Source organism: Silurus meridionalis, chromosome 29, assembly GCF_014805685.1.
Source record: "Silurus meridionalis isolate SWU-2019-XX chromosome 29, ASM1480568v1, whole genome shotgun sequence".
In the NCBI taxonomy this organism is placed as follows: Eukaryota; Metazoa; Chordata; class Actinopteri; order Siluriformes; family Siluridae; genus Silurus; species Silurus meridionalis.
In genome coordinates, this window is record NC_060912.1 from 1,059,598 (window position 1) to 1,080,002 (window position 20,405).

Genomic DNA, 20,405 nt, shown 5'->3' on the forward strand with positions numbered 1-20,405 from the left:
GGAAATAAAACTTCTCAAATCGACAGTTTTTGCACCTTAGTGAAAAGCAAAAACTGTCGATTTCGATACAAGTCAAATACTCAAGTACTGTTCAAGTCAGATATTTGAAGACTTTCACTCAAATCGTATTGGAATCGATGATGTTTAACTTGTTATGGAGTAAATGATACAGTAAGGGATCAATACATGTACAGGTTTTCTTTACACATCTGTAGCAACAGGATAGTTTTTCCAGACGGTTACATTACGATATCTACTTTAGCCACATTTTCAACTCTTTCAACAACTGGCTGCTTTAATCTCTAAAGTCCAGATGTTTAGTTTTGATGTTTTGTATAAGTTTTAACAGGTTCCTCATTTGTCTTCTAAAATGTAATCGTTTGCTTCGTGGCAGTGTGTAAAATATAAAGATCCACCACAAGGACAAAAACAGACCTCACGATAAACAAAACAAGAAGAGGAAAAACAAGCCGGGGATCAGACTGTTGGTGAATCTGGGCTTAACGCGGATGACATCATGTGTAAAAGTTACATGTCGATGATGCAATCGCAGATTTGGGGTCTCTAGAAGGAAAACAGGCAGCAGGTCTGGACTGGCGGAGTAATTTCATCCCGACAGAGGTTTATAGACAGATCCCAATACACTGTCATGTCAACAGTTTGTGGACACCTGACTGTAAGATTGTTTTTTTTTCTTCCCATTCCACATTTAGTGTAAGATACATTAAGCCAGGTGTTGTGTGATGGAGCTCTGTGTTGTGTGATGTCGCTCTATGTTGTGTGATGGAGCTCTATGTTGTGTGATGGAGCTCTGTGTTGTGTGTTGTAGCTCTATGTTGTGTGTTGTAGCTCTGTTGTGTGATGTCGCTCTATCTTGTGTGATGGAGCTCTATGTTGTGTGATGGAGCTCTGTGTTGTGTGATGTCGCTCTATGTTGTGTGTTGTAGCTCTATGTTGTGTGATGGAGCTCTGTGTTGTGTGTTGTAGCTCTATGTTGTGTGTTGTAGCTCTGTGTTGTGTGATGTCGCTCTATGTTGTGTGATGGAGCTCTGTGTTGTGTGATGTCGCTCTATGTTGTGTGATGGAGCTCTGTCTTGTGTGTTATAGCTCTATGTTGTGTGATGTAGCTCTGTGTTGTGTGATGTCGCTCTATGTTGTGTGATGGAGCTCTGTGTTGTGTGATGTCGCTCTATGTTGTGTGATGGAGCTCTGTGTTGTGTGATGTCGCTCTATGTTGTGTGATGGAGCTCTGTGTTGTGTGATGTCGCTCTATGTTGTGTGTTGTAGCTCTATGTTGTGTGATGGAGCTCTGTGTTGTGTGTTATAGCTCTATGTTGTGTGATGGAGCTCTGTGTTGTGTGATGGAGCTCTGTGTTGTGTGATGTCGCTCTATGTTGTGTGATGTCGCTCTATGTTGTGTGATGGAGCTCTGTGTTGTGTGATGTCGCTCTATGTTGTGTGTTGTAGCTCTATGTTGTGTGATGGAGCTCTGTGTTGTGTTGTAGCTCTATGTTGTGTGTTGTAGCTCTGTGTTGTGTGATGTCGCTCTATGTTGTGTGATGGAGCTCTATGTTGTGTGATGGAGCTCTGTGTTGTGTAATGTCACTCTATGTTGTGTGTTGTAGCTCTATGTTGTGTGATGGAGCTCTGTGTTGTGTGTTGTAGCTCTATGTTGTGTGTTGTAGCTCTGTGTTGTGTGATGTCGCTCTATGTTGTGTGATGGAGCTCTGTGTTGTGTGATGTCGCTCTATGTTGTGTGATGGAGCACCAGGGTTTTGGAAAAATGTTTTCTCATTTCACTGTGTACTGTGTCAGATTTAAGATGAAAATAAAAAGCTTCTTGACTTTAAATACACATAGTGTGTGTGTGTGTGTGTGTGTATGTGTGTGTGTGTGTGTGTGTGTGTGTGTGTGTGTGTGTGTGTGTTTGAAAAATAAAATTGTCCCTGAGAACTGCCCAATGAGTGTGTAATAGATTCAGGTGCATGAACTCCGTATCCCCCACTCGTCTCTTTTTAAGTGTTGGCTCAGAGGTAATATATTTCCTGCAATTAGAGAGCATTAAATACGCTCTCAGAGACACGGAAAAGAGGCCCATCCGACTGCCATGACGTCGTTTTATGAGCTGATAACACTAGCCAGATGCAATAGCGCGCCACATTAACGGGGGAATGCAAACTATTCGAGTATACACTCCTGGGGAAAAAGAACAGAACAAGGTCAGGAAACCTGCAGATCTCTTTCTTGCTCTATCGTTTCTTGCGTCATGTGAAGCTCTTTGTCAATCAAACATTCAACCCGGGACACGCAGATGATGGCAGAGTATAAAAGTGCATCTTCATCGCAACCACATATCCATCATTTTTCATTGTCTTTTCCAGATCTTGTGAATCCTAATGAATATCTCCTAATGGGCTCGGTTACAAAAGTTAAGACATGTTTTCTAGCACCCCCTAGAGGTGAAATACAATAAGTACATAAAAACCTTGTTTAAAAAAAAAAAAAAGGTCAGTGGGTTTTTTGTGTCCATAAAAAGCATAATGATTTCCAGACATGAGCAGGCCAGGCCTCTGCAAACAAGTTATGAACTACTACTACTGGAGCCTGCTCGAGTTATACCTCACTCAGCAAACGCTCGGTCATGTGACCCTCAAGAGCACACTGTTACACAACACGCGGTCTCTTTCCCAATAATGCTCACGACTTGGGCAAAAAAAACACGCAAAAGACACGCCAATGTCTCCGGGATCGAGAAAAAGAATCGGACGTGTATGAAATAAACTCATGTCTGTAATGCCGTCTTTTAGAAATCAGAACCGGTTGGAATTCCCTGTGGGAAGAACGACTCCAAAACTCCTCGAACGCTTTTAATGGAAACCACATCAGTTACGTTTATCGAAGTTCTCACTATAACAGCCTTTTACTGGCCGAGTTAATGAGATGAAGGCAACATGAATTGGAAACATAACATGGGTTCTTTCTTTCTTTTTCACTTGCTCTCTCTCTCTCTCTCTCTCTCTTTCTCTTTGATTCTCTCACTCATTCTTTCTCTCTCTTTGAACTGAAAACACTGTTTTTTTCCACTGCTGACTAAAGATGGTCACTCTTGCAGAGAGCATAGGGAGTCAGAGGAAAAGGAAAGAAAAGAGTATGCCTGTGTGTGTGTGTGTGTGTGTGTGTGTGTGTGTGTGTGTGTGTGTGATTGAGAAGGCGAGAGAAAGGGGAAAAGAAGGAAAGAGTAAAAAATGTGTGTGAATAAAGAGAGAGATATGCCTAACTGTAGACAGAAGGAGAAAGAGAGTACACAAATGTGTGTGTGTGTGTGTGTGTGTAAAAGAGAGAGAGAGAGAGAGAGAGAGAGAGAGAGAGAGAGAGAGAGAGAGAGAGAGAGAGAGAGAGAGAGAGAGAGAGAGAGATAGGACAGTAATGGAGCAATGCTCGGTGTCACCAGCAGGGGCAGTGTTCACCCTCTTTTTCTAAAACAAATCATTACAGTAAAGTGCAGAAAAAGAGAAAACAAGCAGGAAGAGGAGAAAGTGGGTGAAAGAAGCAGCTCAAATATTTGTGGTGTACACTGCATAGAACCATAGATCCATAGAAAAGCTTAACTTGAGAACATTAGAACCATAAAACAATAACTTAGTTCTAGAAAAAAGTTTGGTCTTAAAACAATAACCTTTGCTTTAGAACCATAAAAAACATATGTATGTTCTTAGAACCATAAGCTTAACCTTAGAACCAGAAGTGAAGTCTTAAAACCATAGAACCGTAGATCTTTCAAACAATAAGTTTAGCCTTAGAACCATGGAGCAAAAAGTCTGGATTTAAACCATAAATTTGGTCTTTCAACCATGAACTTAGTCTTAGAACCATAAACTTAGTTTTAATTCCACAGAACCATAAACTTAACCTTAGAACCACAGAACCATAAATCTGCCCTTATATCAATAAACGTAGCTTTAAAACCACAGAACCATAAACTTGGTCTTAGAGCAAATATGTGTGTGACAAATATCTTAAACCCTGAAAACCATCAGTTTGGCCTCAAACGTTACAGTCTTGAAACACTTGTTTGGAAACCCAAATGCAGCTGTGTGTGTGTGTGTGTGTGTGTGTGTGTGTGCGTGTGTGCGTGTGTGTGTATGTGTGTTTGTGCGCATGTGTGTGTGTGTGTGTGCGTGCGTGTGTGTTGTGTGCGTGTGTGGGGGATGTGTGTGTGTGTGTGTGTGTGTGTGTGTGTGTGTGTGTGATTGTGTATCACCCAAATCATGGCTCAGAAGCATCACATGGAGTCGTAATAACATTCAGGCACTAAAACTGCCATCACACACACAAAACAGAATGAGTGATCAAAAGAGCCTCAGTGTGTGTGTGTGTGTGTGTGTGTGTGTGTGTGTGTGTGTGTGTGTGTGTGCAGATTTACATTCCTCAATCTCATAAGTACCTGGATTTTTCTAATTCGCAGTTCTTAGCGTAAAACACGTTCGAGTAAATATCAGTTTAATATGATACAACTCAACGACTCTACACGCCGACTCTACAACTCAACGACTCTACACGCCGACTCTACAACTCAACGACTCTACACCGACTCTACAACTCAACGACTCTACACACCGACTCTACAACTCAACGACTCTACACACCGAATCTACAACTCAACGACTCTACACACCGACTCTACAACTCAACGACTCTACACACCGACTCTACAACTCAACGACTCTACACACCGACTCTACAACTCAACGACTCTACACCCGACTCTACAACTCAACGACTCTACACACCGACTCTACAACTCAACGACTCTACACCCGACTCTAAACACCGACTCTACAACTCAACGACTCTACACACCGACTCTACAACTCAGCGACTCTACGCCGACTCTACAACTCAACGACTCTACGCCGACTCTACAACTCAACGACTCTACACCGACTCTACAACTCAACAACTCTACACCCCGACTCTACAACTCAACGACTCTACACGCCGACTCTACAACTCAACGACTCTACACGCCGACTCTACAACTCAACAACTCTACACCCCGACTCTACAACTCAACAACTCTACACCCGACTCTACAACTCAACGACTCTACACACCGACTCTACACGACTCTACAACTCAACGACTCTAAACTCCGACTCTACAACTCAACGACTCTAAACACCGACTCTACAACTCAACGACTCTACACACCGACTCTACAACTCAACGACTCTACAACACACCGACTCTACACGCCGACTCTACACAATGACTCTACACGCCGACTCTACACACCGACTCAACACCACACCATACCGACTCTACAACACACAGACTCTATTAGCCAACTCTACACACTGACTTTACATAAAACCCCGAGCTGGATCTTCATCTTTGGAAAGAGGCGAAGTCCACGTGTCGCTTCCGTTGTTGAGAAACTCACGTGTGAGGAGAAGTTTGGTGATAGGATGTGTTTCAGATGTAAACATAACAATGTCTTTGAGTACACTGACTTATGAAGGTCGGTGCTCCATGTGACCGTGCGTGCGGCCTTGTGCTGCCATCTGTTGGCATGTTACAAAACTAAACTTTTTGATCGATTAAATTTATTAATAAATATCCTCCTGTAGATAAAATATCCTGCATCTCTGGTGGCCACAGTAGAGAACATTTACGAGGACGTGACTAAGATGACGAGTTGATGAAGAGCTTACCTGACATACTGCTCAGGATCAGGGCCTAAACATCATTCTCATGGGTCTTATAGACACCTCGATATCTGATAAAAAGAAAAACATGGTGAGATACACGGTCCTTCAGAATTCCTAACATTTATACACGCTTTGGCCAAAAGTATTGGGACACCTGACTTTTCCACCCAGATGTGCTTCTTCTACAACCTGTTACCACAAACTTGAAGGCACACACTTGAACAGGAAATTTGAATCTAATTGAACTAGTAGACCCAAACCTGCTCCAGCATGACACAATGTGCACAAAACCAGCTCCATGAAGATATGCTTAACATGGGTTAGAAGTTATGGAAGATCTCCTGCTATAAATCCTATTGAACTTCTTTGGATGAATGTGAACGTTGACTGCACCCCAGACCTCCTCACCTTCTCACCTACATCAGCACCTGACTTTACTGATTATATCTTCATAAAACTCTAGTGGAACATTTTTCCCAAAAGAGTGGAGCTTATTTTAACAGGAAATGGAGATTAAATATGAAAACGAGTCCTTCAAAAATATTCACACACCAATCAGGTGTCCACAAACTTTCGTCGATAATTAGATATTACGAGAGGCATGCTCGTGATTCTGCTCACCTGATATCTGGGTCCTCTCCACTGAGGTTCACACCGGGGTGTAGCCTGGAACACACAGACAGGAACTGGGTAAAATGGGATCTCGCAAATTCAGGTACCAGATTCATGGGATTTTTCACAGCGTGGTGTGGAAAACAAAAAAACATCTAGCGAGTCACAGTGTGGACAGAAATACACCTCACTGGCACAGGAGGACGTCCAGAGTGCTGTGAGGTTGCAGAAACTTAAACGAAGTGTTGCTTCAACAAACCTTGAGGAGATGAGCTGTATCTTTACGAGAAGAGCCAGACACAGGGGAATGTACAGAGAACTGTGAGGTTGCAGAAACTCAACCATGCTTTGCTTGAGGAAAGCTTAAGGAGAAGAATTGGACCTTGAGGAATTTACAGCCAGACAGAGAAAAGAACTTCCAGACTGCTGTGAAGTCCCAGAAACTCAACCAATTTTGGCTTGAGCAAACCTTAAGGAGAAGAACCCAACCTTGAAGAGAACAGCCAGACCTTGGTGAGAAGACCTGGACAGCAGAGAACATACAGACTGCTTCAAGGTTGCAAAACTCTAAGACCCTTTGCTTGAGCAAACCTTCAGGAGAAAAAACAGACCTAGACAGAGAACATCTAGACTGCCAGACCTTGATGAGAAGCCCTGGATAGAGGAGAACGTCCAGACTGCTTTAAAGTTCCAGAAAATCAACCAGTCTTTGCTTGAGCCAACTTTGATGAAGATGGGCTACAAATGCAGAAGACCAGAAAACCAGGTTCCTGGTTCCTGTCAGTCAGGCTACTGTGGTGTATAGTGTGTGCAGAACATCATCTTTTTTTCATCAAGGCTGCTTCCAACATTGATGCAGATTCCTCGTGTTCTCCATTTCTTTTCTCTGAGTGCTTCAGCTTCCTTTAACCTTCACAGCAGCAGGTCAAGATAAATTGCACCTGCTTGTGAATGTGTGTAAATATTCGCATGTGTGTGTGTGTGTGTGTGTGTGTGTGTGTGTGTTGTATCACTCTTAGATGTTTCCTCATGGTTTCCTGTGAGGATCTTGGCTGTGAGTCTGAGTGTTATTATATTTTTATAAATCCTGAACAAAGCGTGACTCATGCTACGTTCTCACGTGTAAACACTCGCAGTGTGTCAGTAAACCACTGCACACGGCGCTGGCAAGAGGATGTGCTTTCAGCTCCAAACGGTGCCTTCAATTAGCGCAGTATACAGGAGTGTGTGGGTGTGTGTTCATTACACACACTCACAACCCGTCACTGTCACTGGGTTATATTACAGTATGCAGAACAATTCACTGTGTGTGTGTGTGTGTGTGTGTGTGTGTGTGTAGTATACCAGAAAGAGAAAGAGAGAAAGAGGAAAAGAGTATATACAAAAGTGTGTGTGTGTTAAAGAAAGAGATGGAAAAGGATGGAAGGAAGGAAATTCTAGGCACCAGTGTGTGTGTGTGTGTGTGTGTGTGTATGAGAGAAAGGAGAGTGTGTGTGGGTCTAAGTGTGTGTGAGAGAAAGAAGAGAGAGAGAGAGAGAGAGAGAGAGAGAGAGAGTGTGTGTGTGTGTGTGTGTGTGTGTGTGTGTGTGTGTAAGAGAGAAAGGAGTATTTCACTATTGGTGAAAGAAAGAGAGGAAAAGAAGAAAGGAAGGAAATACGGCCCATCTGTTTGTGTGTGTGTGTGTGTGTGTGTGTGTGTGTGTGTGTGTGTGTGTGTGTGTGTGTGTGTGTGTGTGAGGGACAAAAACACACCAAGAAACAAAAAGAGGGAAAAATACAAGTTAGAGAGTGAGTAAAGAGGAGTGTGAGGAGGAGGAGTGTGAGGAGGAGGAGAAGAGGAGGAGGAGTATGAGGAGGAGTGTGAGGAGTATGAAGAAGAGGAGTGTGAGGAGGAGGAGAATAAAAGAAGGAGTGTGAGGAGGAGTATGAGGAGGAGGAGTGTGAGGAGTATGAAGAAGAGGTGTGAGGAGGAGGAGTGTGAGGAGGAGAATAAAAGGAGGAGTGTGAGGAGGAGGCGTGTGAGGAGGAGGTATGAAGAGGAGAAGTGTGAGGAGGAGGAGAATAAAAGGAGGAGTGTGAGGAGGAGAAGTGTGAGGAGGAGGAGTATGAAGAGGAGGAGTATCAAGAGGAGGAGTGAGGAGGAGGAGGAGGATGAAGAGGAGGAGTGTGAGGAGGAGGAGGAGGAGGTATGAGGAGGAGGAGGAGGTGAGGAGGAGGAGGAGGAGGATGAAGAGGAGGAGTGTGAGGAGCAGTGTGAGGAGGAGGAGTATGAGGAGGAGGAGGAGTGTGAGGAGGAGGAGAGGAGGAGTGTGAGGAGGAGGAGGAGGAGGAAGAGGAGGAGTGTGAGGAGGAGGAGTGTGAGGAGGAGGAGGAGGAGGAGGAGGTGTGAGGAGGAGGAGGAGGTATGAGAGGAGGTGTGAGGAGGAGGAGGAGGAGAAGAGGAGGAGTGTGAAGAGGAGGAGTATGAAGAGGAGGAGTGAGGAGGAGGTATGAAGAGGAGGTGTGAGAAGGAGTATGAGGAGGAGGAGTGAGGAGGAGGAGGTGGAGGAGGAGGAGGAGAGGAGGAGGAGGAGGAGGAGTATGAAGAGGAGGTGTGAGGAGGAGGAGGAGCAGTGTGAGGAGGAGGAGTATGAGGAGGTGTGAGGAGGAGGAGTATGAGAGGAGGAGTGTGAGGAGGAGGAGGAGGAGGAGGAGGAGGTATGAGAGGAGGAGTATGAGAGGAGGAGTGAGGAGGAGGTGTGAGGAGGAGGAGGAGGAGGAGTGTGAGGAGGAGGTATGAGGAGGAGGAGGTGAGGAGGAGGAGGAGTATGAGGAGGAGGAGGAGGTGAGGAGGAGGAGGAGGAGGAGGAGGTGAGGAGGAGGTGAGGAGGAGGAGGAGGAGGAGGAGGAGGAGGAGGAGTATGAGAGGAGGAGTATGAGGAGGAGGTATGAGGAGGAGGTGTGAGGAGGAGGTGTGAAGAGGAGGTGTGAGGAGGTATGAGAGGAGGTGTGAGGAGGAGGAGTATGAGAGGAGGAGGTGAGGAGGAGGAGGAGTGTGAGGAGGAGGATGAGGAGGAGGAGGAGAGGAGGAGGTGTGAGGAGGAGGAGGAGGAGGAGGAGTGAGGAGGAGTGTGAGGAAGAGGAGGAGTATGAAGAGGAGGAGTGTGAGGAGGAGGAGGAGGAGTATGAAGAGTGTTACATTTCTCCCTCTGGGGATAAACTCTATGCCCCGCTGTTGTCACATATTTGGGACCGAAAGGTCCAGTGAGTACAAGTTCAGCCAAGACACACACACACACACACACACACACACACACACACACACACACACTGTATACACCGTGCACTATTTTACACTCCTCCAGTATTCAAAAAGCAACATTTCGAATATAGAACTATATTTAAAATATAAAATATTTTTATCAAATAAAATTGCCTGCAGAAAAGCTCAAGGTCAAATCAAAGGTCAAAGCTTGTGTAGAGTGTGTACGAGATTGAAGATTAAATGGTTGCGTTATTGGCATGAGAAATATTAACAGGGTTCAGGGTTACAGAGCAAACTGGCAAAATAAATACCTCCAACAATACGGACAAAATTTTTTAAATAAATTAAACTATATAACAAAATAAATAGTTTTAAAAACAAACAAATTAGCACTTAAAAAGTGTGTGTGTGTGTGTGTGTGTGTGTGTGTGTATGTTTTTTCAGTTTGAACCAGGAAACCCAAACCTGTTCCAGCATGTCCACTGTGCACAAAAGCCAGCTCCATGAAGATCTGCTTTTCATAGGATGGCAGATGTGGAAGATCTCCTGCTATATAGCTTTATAACCTATTTGATGAATGTGAGCTGACCGGACCCCAGGCCTCCTCACCTTCTCACCCACATCAGTACCTGACTTTACTACCTGAATGAATCTCCACAAAATCTCCACAAAATCTAAAGGAACATCTTCCCAGAAGAGAACGGTGGAGCTTTTGTCCATAAATAAAACACCATCAGAGTCACATAGATTAACATGGCAGAGGTAGAGCTGCACCTTCCTGGAGACACAACAGAAAAGAAATTTTTTGTTTTGCACTACAAAGGCGTGTTTGCGTTAGAAGATAAAATATTTGAATGCGTTGATGTTAAATAAATCCCATACGTTTCTCTTCTTTTTGTGCTTATCTTCTTGCTTTGTATCTCTCTTTTTATCTCTTTTGATCTTTTTCTTTTATCCGTTTCTCAGTTTCAGTTTCTCCTGCTGTACTGTAATGTGACATTTTGCATGCAGTAAATCTTTGAGCTAAACACTGAGCACTGATCAATACAAATTCCCTACAATTATACAAGTTTGTGTGTGTATATGTGTGTATGTTGTGTATCTTGTATAGAAAAGAGAAGGGAATATTCAATATTTGTTAACTTATGAGGACTTTTGGATGGTCCCCCAAAAAAAAGAAGGGGTAGGGGTGTGTGTTACACGTTCCTTGGCACGTTCCTCTCACGCTCTGCTCTCCGAGATTCAGATTTCATGTCATGATTGTTTGGTAATGTTTTATAAAGGAGGACAATCATATCATGGCAAAGACAAACATGACATTCCTCCTGGTGATCTCAGAGGAATCAGAGGAAACCTTCAGCTAGACAATATTTACTTAATATTTATCCCGGTCACCTGACCATAAGATTCTTATTGTGCACATTCTGAAGGATGCGTCTGCTCTAGTTTTAGGAACCCACCTTTCACCAGCTCAGCACTTTTTGGAAAATTCGCTTATTGGAGTTTTCCTGCAGTCTTGCATTGTTAACATAGTTCCTTTACACTCCCATAGTTCCCATTTACACTCCCATAGTTCTGCTTTACATTCACATAGTTTCACTTTAAACACTCCCATAGTTCCCATTTACACTCCCATAGTTCCCTTTACACTCCCATAGTTCCCTTTACACTCCCATAGTTCCCTTTACACTCCCATAGTTCCCTTTACATTCCCATAGTTCCCTTCACGTTCCAAGGAATACACATTATTATTATTATTATTCCCATAGTTCCTTTACACTCCCATAGTTCCCTTTACATTCCCATAGTTCCTTTACACTCTTATAGTTCCCTTTACACTCTTATAGTTCCCTTTACACTCCCATAGTTCTGCTTTACATTCACATAGTTTCACTTTAAACACTCCCATAGTTCCCTTTACACTCCCATAGTTCCCTTTACATTCCCATAAGTTCCCCTTTACATTCCCATAAGTTCCCCTTTACATTCCCATAGTTCCTTTACACTCCCATAGTTCCTTTACACTCCCATAGTTCCCTTTACACTCCCATAGTTCCTTTACACTCCCATAGTTCCCTTCACGTTCCAAGGAATACACATTATTATTATTATTCCCATAGTTCCCTTTACACTCCCATAGTTCCCTTTACATTCCCATAGTTCCCTTTACACTCCCATAGTTCCTTTACACTCCCATAGTTCCTTTACACTCCCATAGTTCTGCTTTACATTCACATAGTTTCACTTTAAACACTCCCATAGTTCCCTTTACACTCCCATAGTTCCCTTTACATTCCCATAAGTTCCCCTTTACATTCCCATAAGTTCCCCTTTACATTCCCATAGTTCCCTTTACACTCTTATAGTTCCCATTACACTCCCATAGTTCCGTTTAACACTCCCATAGTTCCCATTACACTCCCATAGTTCCGCTTTACACTTCCATAGGGCCCTTTACACTCCCATAGTTCCTTTACACTCCCATAGTTCCTTTACACTCCCTAGTTCCCTTCACGTTCCAAGGAATACACATTATTATTATTATTATTCCCATAGTTCCCCTTTACACTTCCTTAGTCCCCCTTTACATTTACATAGTTCCTTTACACTCTTATAGTTCCCCTTTACACTCTTATAGTTCCCCTTTACACTCCCATAGTTCTGCTTTACATTCACATAGTTTCACTTTAAACACTCCCATAGTTCCCCTTCACACTCTCACAGTTCCCCTGTACTCTCCCATAATTACCATTTACGCTCCCATAAGTTCCTTTACATTAAAATAGTTCCTTTACACTCTTATAGTTCCTTTACACTCCCATAGTTCTGCTTTACATTTCCATAGTTCCTTTACACTCCCTAGTTCCCTTCACGTTCCAAGGAATACACATTATTATTATTATTATTCCCATAGTTCCTTTACACTTCCTTAGTCCCCTTTACATTTACATAGTTCCTTTACACTCTTATAGTTCCTTTACACTCTTATAGTTCCTTTACACTCCCATAGTTCTGCTTTACATTCACATAGTTTCACTTTAAACACTCCCATAGTTCCCTTCACACTCTCACAGTTCCTGTACTCTCCCATAATTACCATTTACGCTCCCATAAGTTTCCTTTACATTAAAATAGTTCCTTTACACTCTTATAGTTCCTTTACACTCCCATAGTTCTGCTTTACATTTCCATAGTTCCACTGTGCACTCCCATAAGTTCCTTTACATTCCCATAAGTTCCCCTTTAGATTCCCATAGTTCCCTTTAGATTCCCATAGTTCCCTTTACATTCCCATAGTTCCTTTACATTCCCATAGTTCCTTTACACTACTATATTTGCCCAGCACTTCCAATAGTTTCCCTAAATGTTTTCATAGTTCCCATGTACATTCCTATAGTTCTCCTGCAAGTTCCTATAGTTCCCCTAAACCCCCCTGTGTGTAAACACATGCAGCAGCAGCGGTGGTCAGCTTCAGGACTCGATGCGTAATGATGTGGATCAGTTCTCACTTCCTTCATATTACATTTATTTCCAGTCCGCTAACACGGAATGCCATCGGGTCCAAACCTAACAAGCCATAAACATGACAGTGGGCGCGATTTTCTTTCCACGTGTCAGGCATTACATCATAGCACACAGAAACTGTTGGAATGTTTGCACACACACACACACTGTATACACCGTGCACTATTTTACACTCCTCCAGTATTCAAAAAGCAACATTTCGAATATAGAACTATATTTAAAATATAAAATATTTTTATCAAATAAAATTGCCTGCAGAAAAGCTCAAGGTCAAATCAAAGGTCAAAGCTTGTGTAGAGTGTGTACGAGATTGAAGATTAAATGGTTGCGTTATTGGCATGAGAAATATTAACAGGGTTCAGGGTTACAGAGCAAACTGGCAAAATAAATACCTCCAACAATACGGACAAAATTTAAATAAATTAAACTATATAACAAAATAAATAGTTTTAAAACAAACAAATTAGCACTTAAAAGTGTGTGTGTGTGTGTGTGTGTGTGTGTGTGTGTGTGTGTGTGTGTGTGTGTGTGTGTGTGTGTGTGTGTGTGTGTGTGTGTGTGTGTGTGTGTGTGTGTGTGTGTGTGTGTGTGTGTGTGTGTGTGTGTGTGTGTGTGTGTGTGTGTGTGTGTGTGTGTGTGTGTGTGTGTGTGTGTGTGTGTGTGTGTGTAAGCACATGAACACACTTTCTTCATCGTGCCCTTTCTCCTTCTCCCAGTTTTTGTCTTTTTAATCACAGGAGATAAAAAGGAACAAATGGGTTTCAGTTTCTACAAAATGCAGACATGGACAGAAAGGTGGGGGGTCACGTTCCTTGGCACGTTCCTATAGTTCTCCTGCAAGTTCCTATAGTTCCCTTTACACTCCCATAGTTCCGTTTAACACTCCCATAGTTCCGCTTAACACTCCCATAGTTCCGCTTAACACTCCCATAGTTCCGCTTAACACTCCCATAGTTCCCTTTAGATTCCCATAGTTCCTTTACACTTCCTTAGTCCCCTTACATTTACATAGTTCCTTTACACTCCCATAGTTCCGCTTAACACTCCCATAGTTCCGCTTTACACTTCCATAGGGCCCTTTACACTCCATAGTTCCCTTTACATTCCATAAGTTCCCCTTTACATTACAATAGTTCCCTTTAGATTCCCATAGTTCCTTTACACTTCCTTAGTCCCCTTACATTTACATAGTTCCCTTTACATTAAAATAGTTCCTTTACACTCCCATAGTTCTGCTTTACATTCACATAGTTTCACTTTAAACACTCCCATAGTTCTGCTTTACATTCACATAGTTTCACTTTAAACACTCCCATAGTTCTGCTTTACATTTCCATAGTTCCACTGTGCACTCCCATAAGTTCCCCTTTACACTCCATAGTTCCCTTTACATTCCATAAGTTCCCTTTAGATTCCCATAGTTCCCTTTACATTAAAATAGTTCCCTTTACATTAAAATAGTTCCCTTTACATTAAAATAGTTCCCTTTACATTAAAATAGTTCCCTTTAGATTCCCATAGTTCCCTTTACATTCCATAAGTTCCCCTTTACATTCCATAAGTTCCCCTTTACACTCTTATAGTTCCCTTTAGATTCCCATAGTTCCCTTTAGATTCCCATAGTTCCCTTTACATTAAAATAGTTCCCTTTACATTCCCATAAGTTCCCCTTTACATTAAAATAGTTCCTTTACACTCCCATAGTTCTGCTTTACATTTCCATAGTTCCACTGTGCACTCCCATAAGTTCCTTTACATTACAATAGTTCCCTTTACATTAAAATAGTTCCCTTTACATTAAAATAGTTCCTTTACACTCCATAGTTCCCTTTACATTAAAATAGTTCCCTTTACATTAAAATAGTTCCCTTTACACTACTATATTTGCCCAGCACTTCCAATAGTTTCCTAAATGTTTTCATAGTTCCCATTACACTCCCATAGTTCTGCTTTACATTCACATAGTTTCACTTTAAACACTCCCATAGTTCCGCTTAACACTCCCATAGTTCTGCTTTACATTTCCATAGTTCCACTGTGCACTCCCATAAGTTCCTTTACATTCCCATAGTTCCCATTACACTCCCATAGTTCTGCTTTACATTTCCATAGTTCCCATTACACTCCCATAGTTCCGTTTAACACTCCCATAGTTCTGCTTTACATTTCCATAGTTCCCTTTACACTACTATATTTGCCCAGCACTTCCAATAGTTTCCTAAATGTTTTCATAGTTCCCATTACACTTCCATAGGGCCCTTTACACTCCATAGTTCCCTTTACATTCCCATAGTTCCCTTTACACTACTATATTTGCCCAGCACTTCCAATAGTTTCCTAAATGTTTTCATAGTTCCATGTACATTCCTATAGTTCTCCTGCAAGTTCCTATAGTTCCCTAAACCCCTGTGTAAACACATGCAGCAGCAGCGGTGGTCAGCTTCAGGACTCGATGCGTAATGATGTGGATCAGTTCTCACTTCCTTCATATTACATTTATTTCCAGTCCGCTAACACGGAATGCCATCGGGTCCAAACCTAACAAGCCATAAACATGACAGTGGGCGCGATTTTCTTTCCAGGCATTACATCATAGCACACAGAAACTGTTGGAATGTTTGCACACACACACACTACCAATGATTTGCTGCTGAGGCTGAATAAGTGAATACATATTAAATGTAAAAGACTCAAGAGTCGCCCTCGGTCACGTCAGAAACAAAAACATGTGTAAAGGCCTCTCACCTGCTGTGATACGATTGGCCTCAGCACTGAAACACACACACACACTGTATACACCGTGCACTATTTTACACTCCTCCAGTATTCAAAAAGCAACATTTCGAATATAGAACTATATTTAAAATATAAAATATTTTTATCAAATAAAATTGCCTGCAGAAAAGCTCAAGGTCAAATCAAAGGTCAAAGCTTGTGTAGAGTGTGTACGAGATTGAAGATTAAATGGTTGCGTTATTGGCATGAGAAATATTAACAGGGTTCAGGGTTACAGAGCAAACTGGCAAATAAATACCTCCAACAATACGGACAAAATTTAAATAAATTAAACTATATAACAAAATAAATAGTTTTAAAACAAACAAATTAGCACTTAAAAGTGTGTGTGTGTGTGTGTGTGTGTGTGTGTGTGTGTGTGTGTGTGTGTGTGTGTGTGTGTGTGTGTGTGTGTGTGTGTGTGTGTGTGTGTGTGTGTGTGTGTGTGTGTGTGTGTGTGTGTGTGTGTGTGTGTGTGTGTGTGTGTGTGTGTGTTTGTGTATGAGTGTGTGCGTGTGTGTGCGTGTGTAAGCACATGAACACACTTTCTTCATCGTGCCCTTTCTCCTTCTCCCAGTTTTTGTCTTTTTTAATCACAGGAGATAAAAAAGGAACAAATGGGTTTCAGTTTCCTACAAAATGCAGACATGGACAGAAAGGTGGGGGGTCACGTTCCTTGGCACGTTCCTCTCACGCTCTGCTCTCCGAGATTCAGATTTCATGTCATGATTGTTTGGTAATGTTTTATAAAGGAGGACAATCATATCATGGCAAAGACAAACATGACATTCCTCCTGGTGATCTCAGAGGAATCAGAGGAAACCTTCAGCTAGACAATATTTACTTAATATTTATACTGGTCACCTGACCATAAGATTCTTATTGTGCACATTCTGAAGGATGCGTCTGCTCTAGTTTTAGGAACCCACCTTTCACCAGCTCAGCACTTTTTGGAAAATTCGCTTATTGGAGTTTTCCTGCAGTCTTGCATTGTTAACATAGTTCCCTTTTACACTCCCATAGTTCCCCATTACACTTCCATAGTTCCCCATTACACTCCCATAGTTCCGTTTAACACTCCCATAGTTCCCATTTACACTCCCATAGTTCCGCTTTACACCTCCATAGGGCCCCTTTACACTCCCATAGTTCCCCTTTACACTCCCATAGTTCCCCTTTACACTCCCATAGTTCCCCTTCACGTTCCAAGGAATACACATTATTATTATTATTCCATAGTTCCTTTACACTTCCTTAGTCCCCTTTACATTTACATAGTTCCTTTACACTCTTATAGTTCCCTTTACACTCTTATAGTTCCCTTTACACTCCCATAGTTCTGCTTTACATTCACATAGTTTCACTTTAAACACTCCATAGTTCCCTTCACACTCTCACAGTTCCCTGTACTCTCCCATAATTACCATTTACGCTCCCATAAGTTTCCTTTACATTAAAATAGTTCCTTTACACTCTTATAGTTCCCTTTACACTCCCATAGTTCTGCTTTACATTTCCATAGTTCCTTTACACTCCCTAGTTCCCTTCACGTTCCAAGGAATACACATTATTATTATTATTCCCATAGTTCCCTTTACACTTCCTTAGTCCCCTTTACATTTACATAGTTCCCCTTTACACTCTTATAGTTCCCCTTTACACTCTTATAGTTCCCCTTTACACTCCCATAGTTCTGCTTTACATTCACATAGTTTCACTTTAAACACTCCCATAGTTCCCTTCACACTCTCACAGTTCCCTGTACTCTCCCATAATTACCATTTACGCTCCCATAAGTTTCCTTTACATTAAAATAGTTCCCTTTACACTCTTATAGTTCCCCTTTACACTCCCATAGTTCTGCTTTACATTTCCATAGTTCCACTGTGCACTCCCATAAGTTCCCCTTTACATTCCCATAAGTTCCCCTTTAGATTCCCATAGTTCCCCTTTAGATTCCCATAGTTCCCCTTTACATTCCCATAAGTTCCCCTTTACATTCCCATAGTTCCCCTTTACACTACTATATTTGCCCAGCACTTCCAATAGTTTCCCTAAATGTTTTCATAGTTCCCATGTACATTCCTATAGTTCTCCTGCAAGTTCCTATAGTTCCCCTAAACCCCCCTGTGTGTAAACACATGCAGCAGCAGCGGTGGTCAGCTTCAGGACTCGATGCGTAATGATGTGGATCAGTTCTCACTTCCTTCATATTACATTTATTTCCAGTCCGCTAACACGGAATGCCATCGGGTCCAAACCTAACAAGCCATAAACATGACAGTGGGCGCGATTTTCTTTCCACGTGTCAGGCATTACATCATAGCACACAGAAACTGTTGGAATGTTTGCACACACACACACACACACACACACACACACACACACACACACACACACACACACACACTACCAATGATTTGCTGCTGAGGCTGAATAAGTGAATACATATTAAATGTAAAAAGACTCAAGAGTCGCCCTCGGTCACGTCAGAAACAAAAAAACATGTGTAAAGGCCTCTCACCTGCTGTGATACGATTGGCCTCAGCACTGAAACACACACACACACACACACACACACAAAACGCTAGAGTAATGTCGAGTAACAAGTTCGAGCAGAAATGCGTTCTGGACCTGAATTTATCTTTCGACATTAAGGAAGGCAGAGGTGTGTGTGTGTGTGTGTGTGTGTGTGTGTGTGTGTGTGTGTGTGTGTGCGTGTGTTCATGGCTGGTCGTTTAAAATCCCGTGGTCCATGCAGTCACATCTACAGCCCTGGATAATAGGAATGTTTGCAGCGTCCGGTTTTGATGTTCCAGAAACAAGGCAGCAGCACAATCAGTGACTTACACTCATCTAAATTGGATCAAAAAGGCCAAACTCGTGGCTTGTGTTCCTGCGTCACAGGCCGAGAACGCTAACAAGAATCAGGAGCTAATTTAATTCTTAAACAGGGACAACAACAAAACAAGATGATGCATAATTCATTCAGACGCCAGGGGTCGAACCGACTGTCACTCACTGGAGATTAAACATGCAATCGTTTTTTATTTGTTGGTGATATACGTAGAATGTAATATAAAATAATTGTTAAAACCATAGCATTAGCATTAAAGGATTGCGTGGCTGAGGAAAGCTGATCCAGACGGCTTGTCTGTGTTTACATGGGACTCTGTCTTTTTATAGACTCCCATAAACTCCCATAGAGTTCGGAAAAAAGGGAAAAAAAAGAAAAGGAAAATGTGACCAAAATACACAACTTTATCTATGTGATTAATTCTTACTCATTTCCTGACCAATCATTTAATGTTCAACCCATGAATATTTAGAATGTTTTTGGGTGTGGCCACAATTTTTTCTGGCTCATGAGTGCAAATAAATGTTCCTTTCGCTAAGATGTGGTTCTCCAAGATGTTCAACCATGCAGGTCTTAGTGGATAATCAATTAGGCAGATCTTGAATCAATGTGAGAGCCGGAAAACTTCATGCCTGGAATAAAGCACCTTTATACACAGTGCATAATCCTAGCTAATGCTAATGCAGCTAATTAACACAAATAAAGAAAAACGGGCCACAGGCGCATCAGAGAGGCGCCATTCCCATATTTCCACTATACAGTCCCATAGTTCCCCTATAAGTTCCCATAGTTCTCATATGCATTTCACTAGTTCCCCTACATGTTCCCATAGTTCTTCTATATGTATAAAAGTTCCTCTTTAGGCTCCCCTATTTCCCCTATACATCCCCATAGTTCCCCTATATGTTCCGATAGTGCTTGTGCACATACTAATATTTCCAGCAAGTTCCCATAGTTTCCCTGCATTCACAAAGTTCTCCTGTACGTTCCATACTGTATCTCCCATGCAAGTTCCTATATCTCCTCTATACACTCCACAGTTCCTCTATACGTTCCTGTATCTTCTCTGTACATTCCAGAGTTCATCTATACGTTCCTATATTTCTCCTGCTTGATAAAAAAACAAGATTAAAAGTAAAGAAGTCTGTGAACGAAACAATCTTTTTTCTTATGTGCCTCTCGAGCAGCACCTTTATTTGTAATGAGGTCATTAAGGGACCTTGAGGATTTTTGTTATTTCAGATGATGAAATCCTGCGGCAAGTTCCGGCAGAACAGAAAGCACTTTTCTGAAACGCATACGCCCGTCCCACGCCGGGTCGAGACGACTGTGTAACACGCAGAATGACTTTACAGCAGCTGAAGTTATAGTACAGAGACTGCGTCAATTTGTGTTTAGAATAAACATAATAAATCATCTACAGCTCATTTGCATAAATTTGCATTGACTTTGTTTTTATGCGTTTTCATTTATTAGTAAGCTTTGGCTTTCTTTTTTGTACATTAAATTTTTTTTCTTCGTTTTTTTCTTACTTTGCACACGCTAGAAACGTACGTGTATTTTTCCAGATTTTTTTTCTGGTGTTTTTTTTGTGTTTTTCACGACCCGATCAGGAACAGAGATGGTATTCTGCATGCTTCGAGCTCCGCTGGTTTTTAAATGCTGAAGGGAGTGGTCAGTC

General features: G+C 42.0%; 1 protein-coding gene across 2 annotated transcripts in view; it reads right to left on the bottom strand.

Moving 5' to 3' along the window:
• The window catches only part of thrb (thyroid hormone receptor beta), a 76,242-nt gene that overhangs the window by 14,771 nt on the left and 41,066 nt on the right, over positions 1–20,405 (bottom strand). For both annotated transcript variants that reach the window (XM_046844414.1, XM_046844415.1), the window contains exons 3-4: positions 6,333–6,377; positions 5,715–5,779 (exon numbers count right to left, since the gene is read on the bottom strand). In XM_046844414.1, coding sequence (XP_046700370.1) covers positions 5,715–5,721 — 7 coding nt within the window. In that variant the 5' untranslated portion in view covers positions 5,722–5,779; positions 6,333–6,377. The remainder of the gene's footprint in view (positions 1–5,714; positions 5,780–6,332; positions 6,378–20,405) is intronic.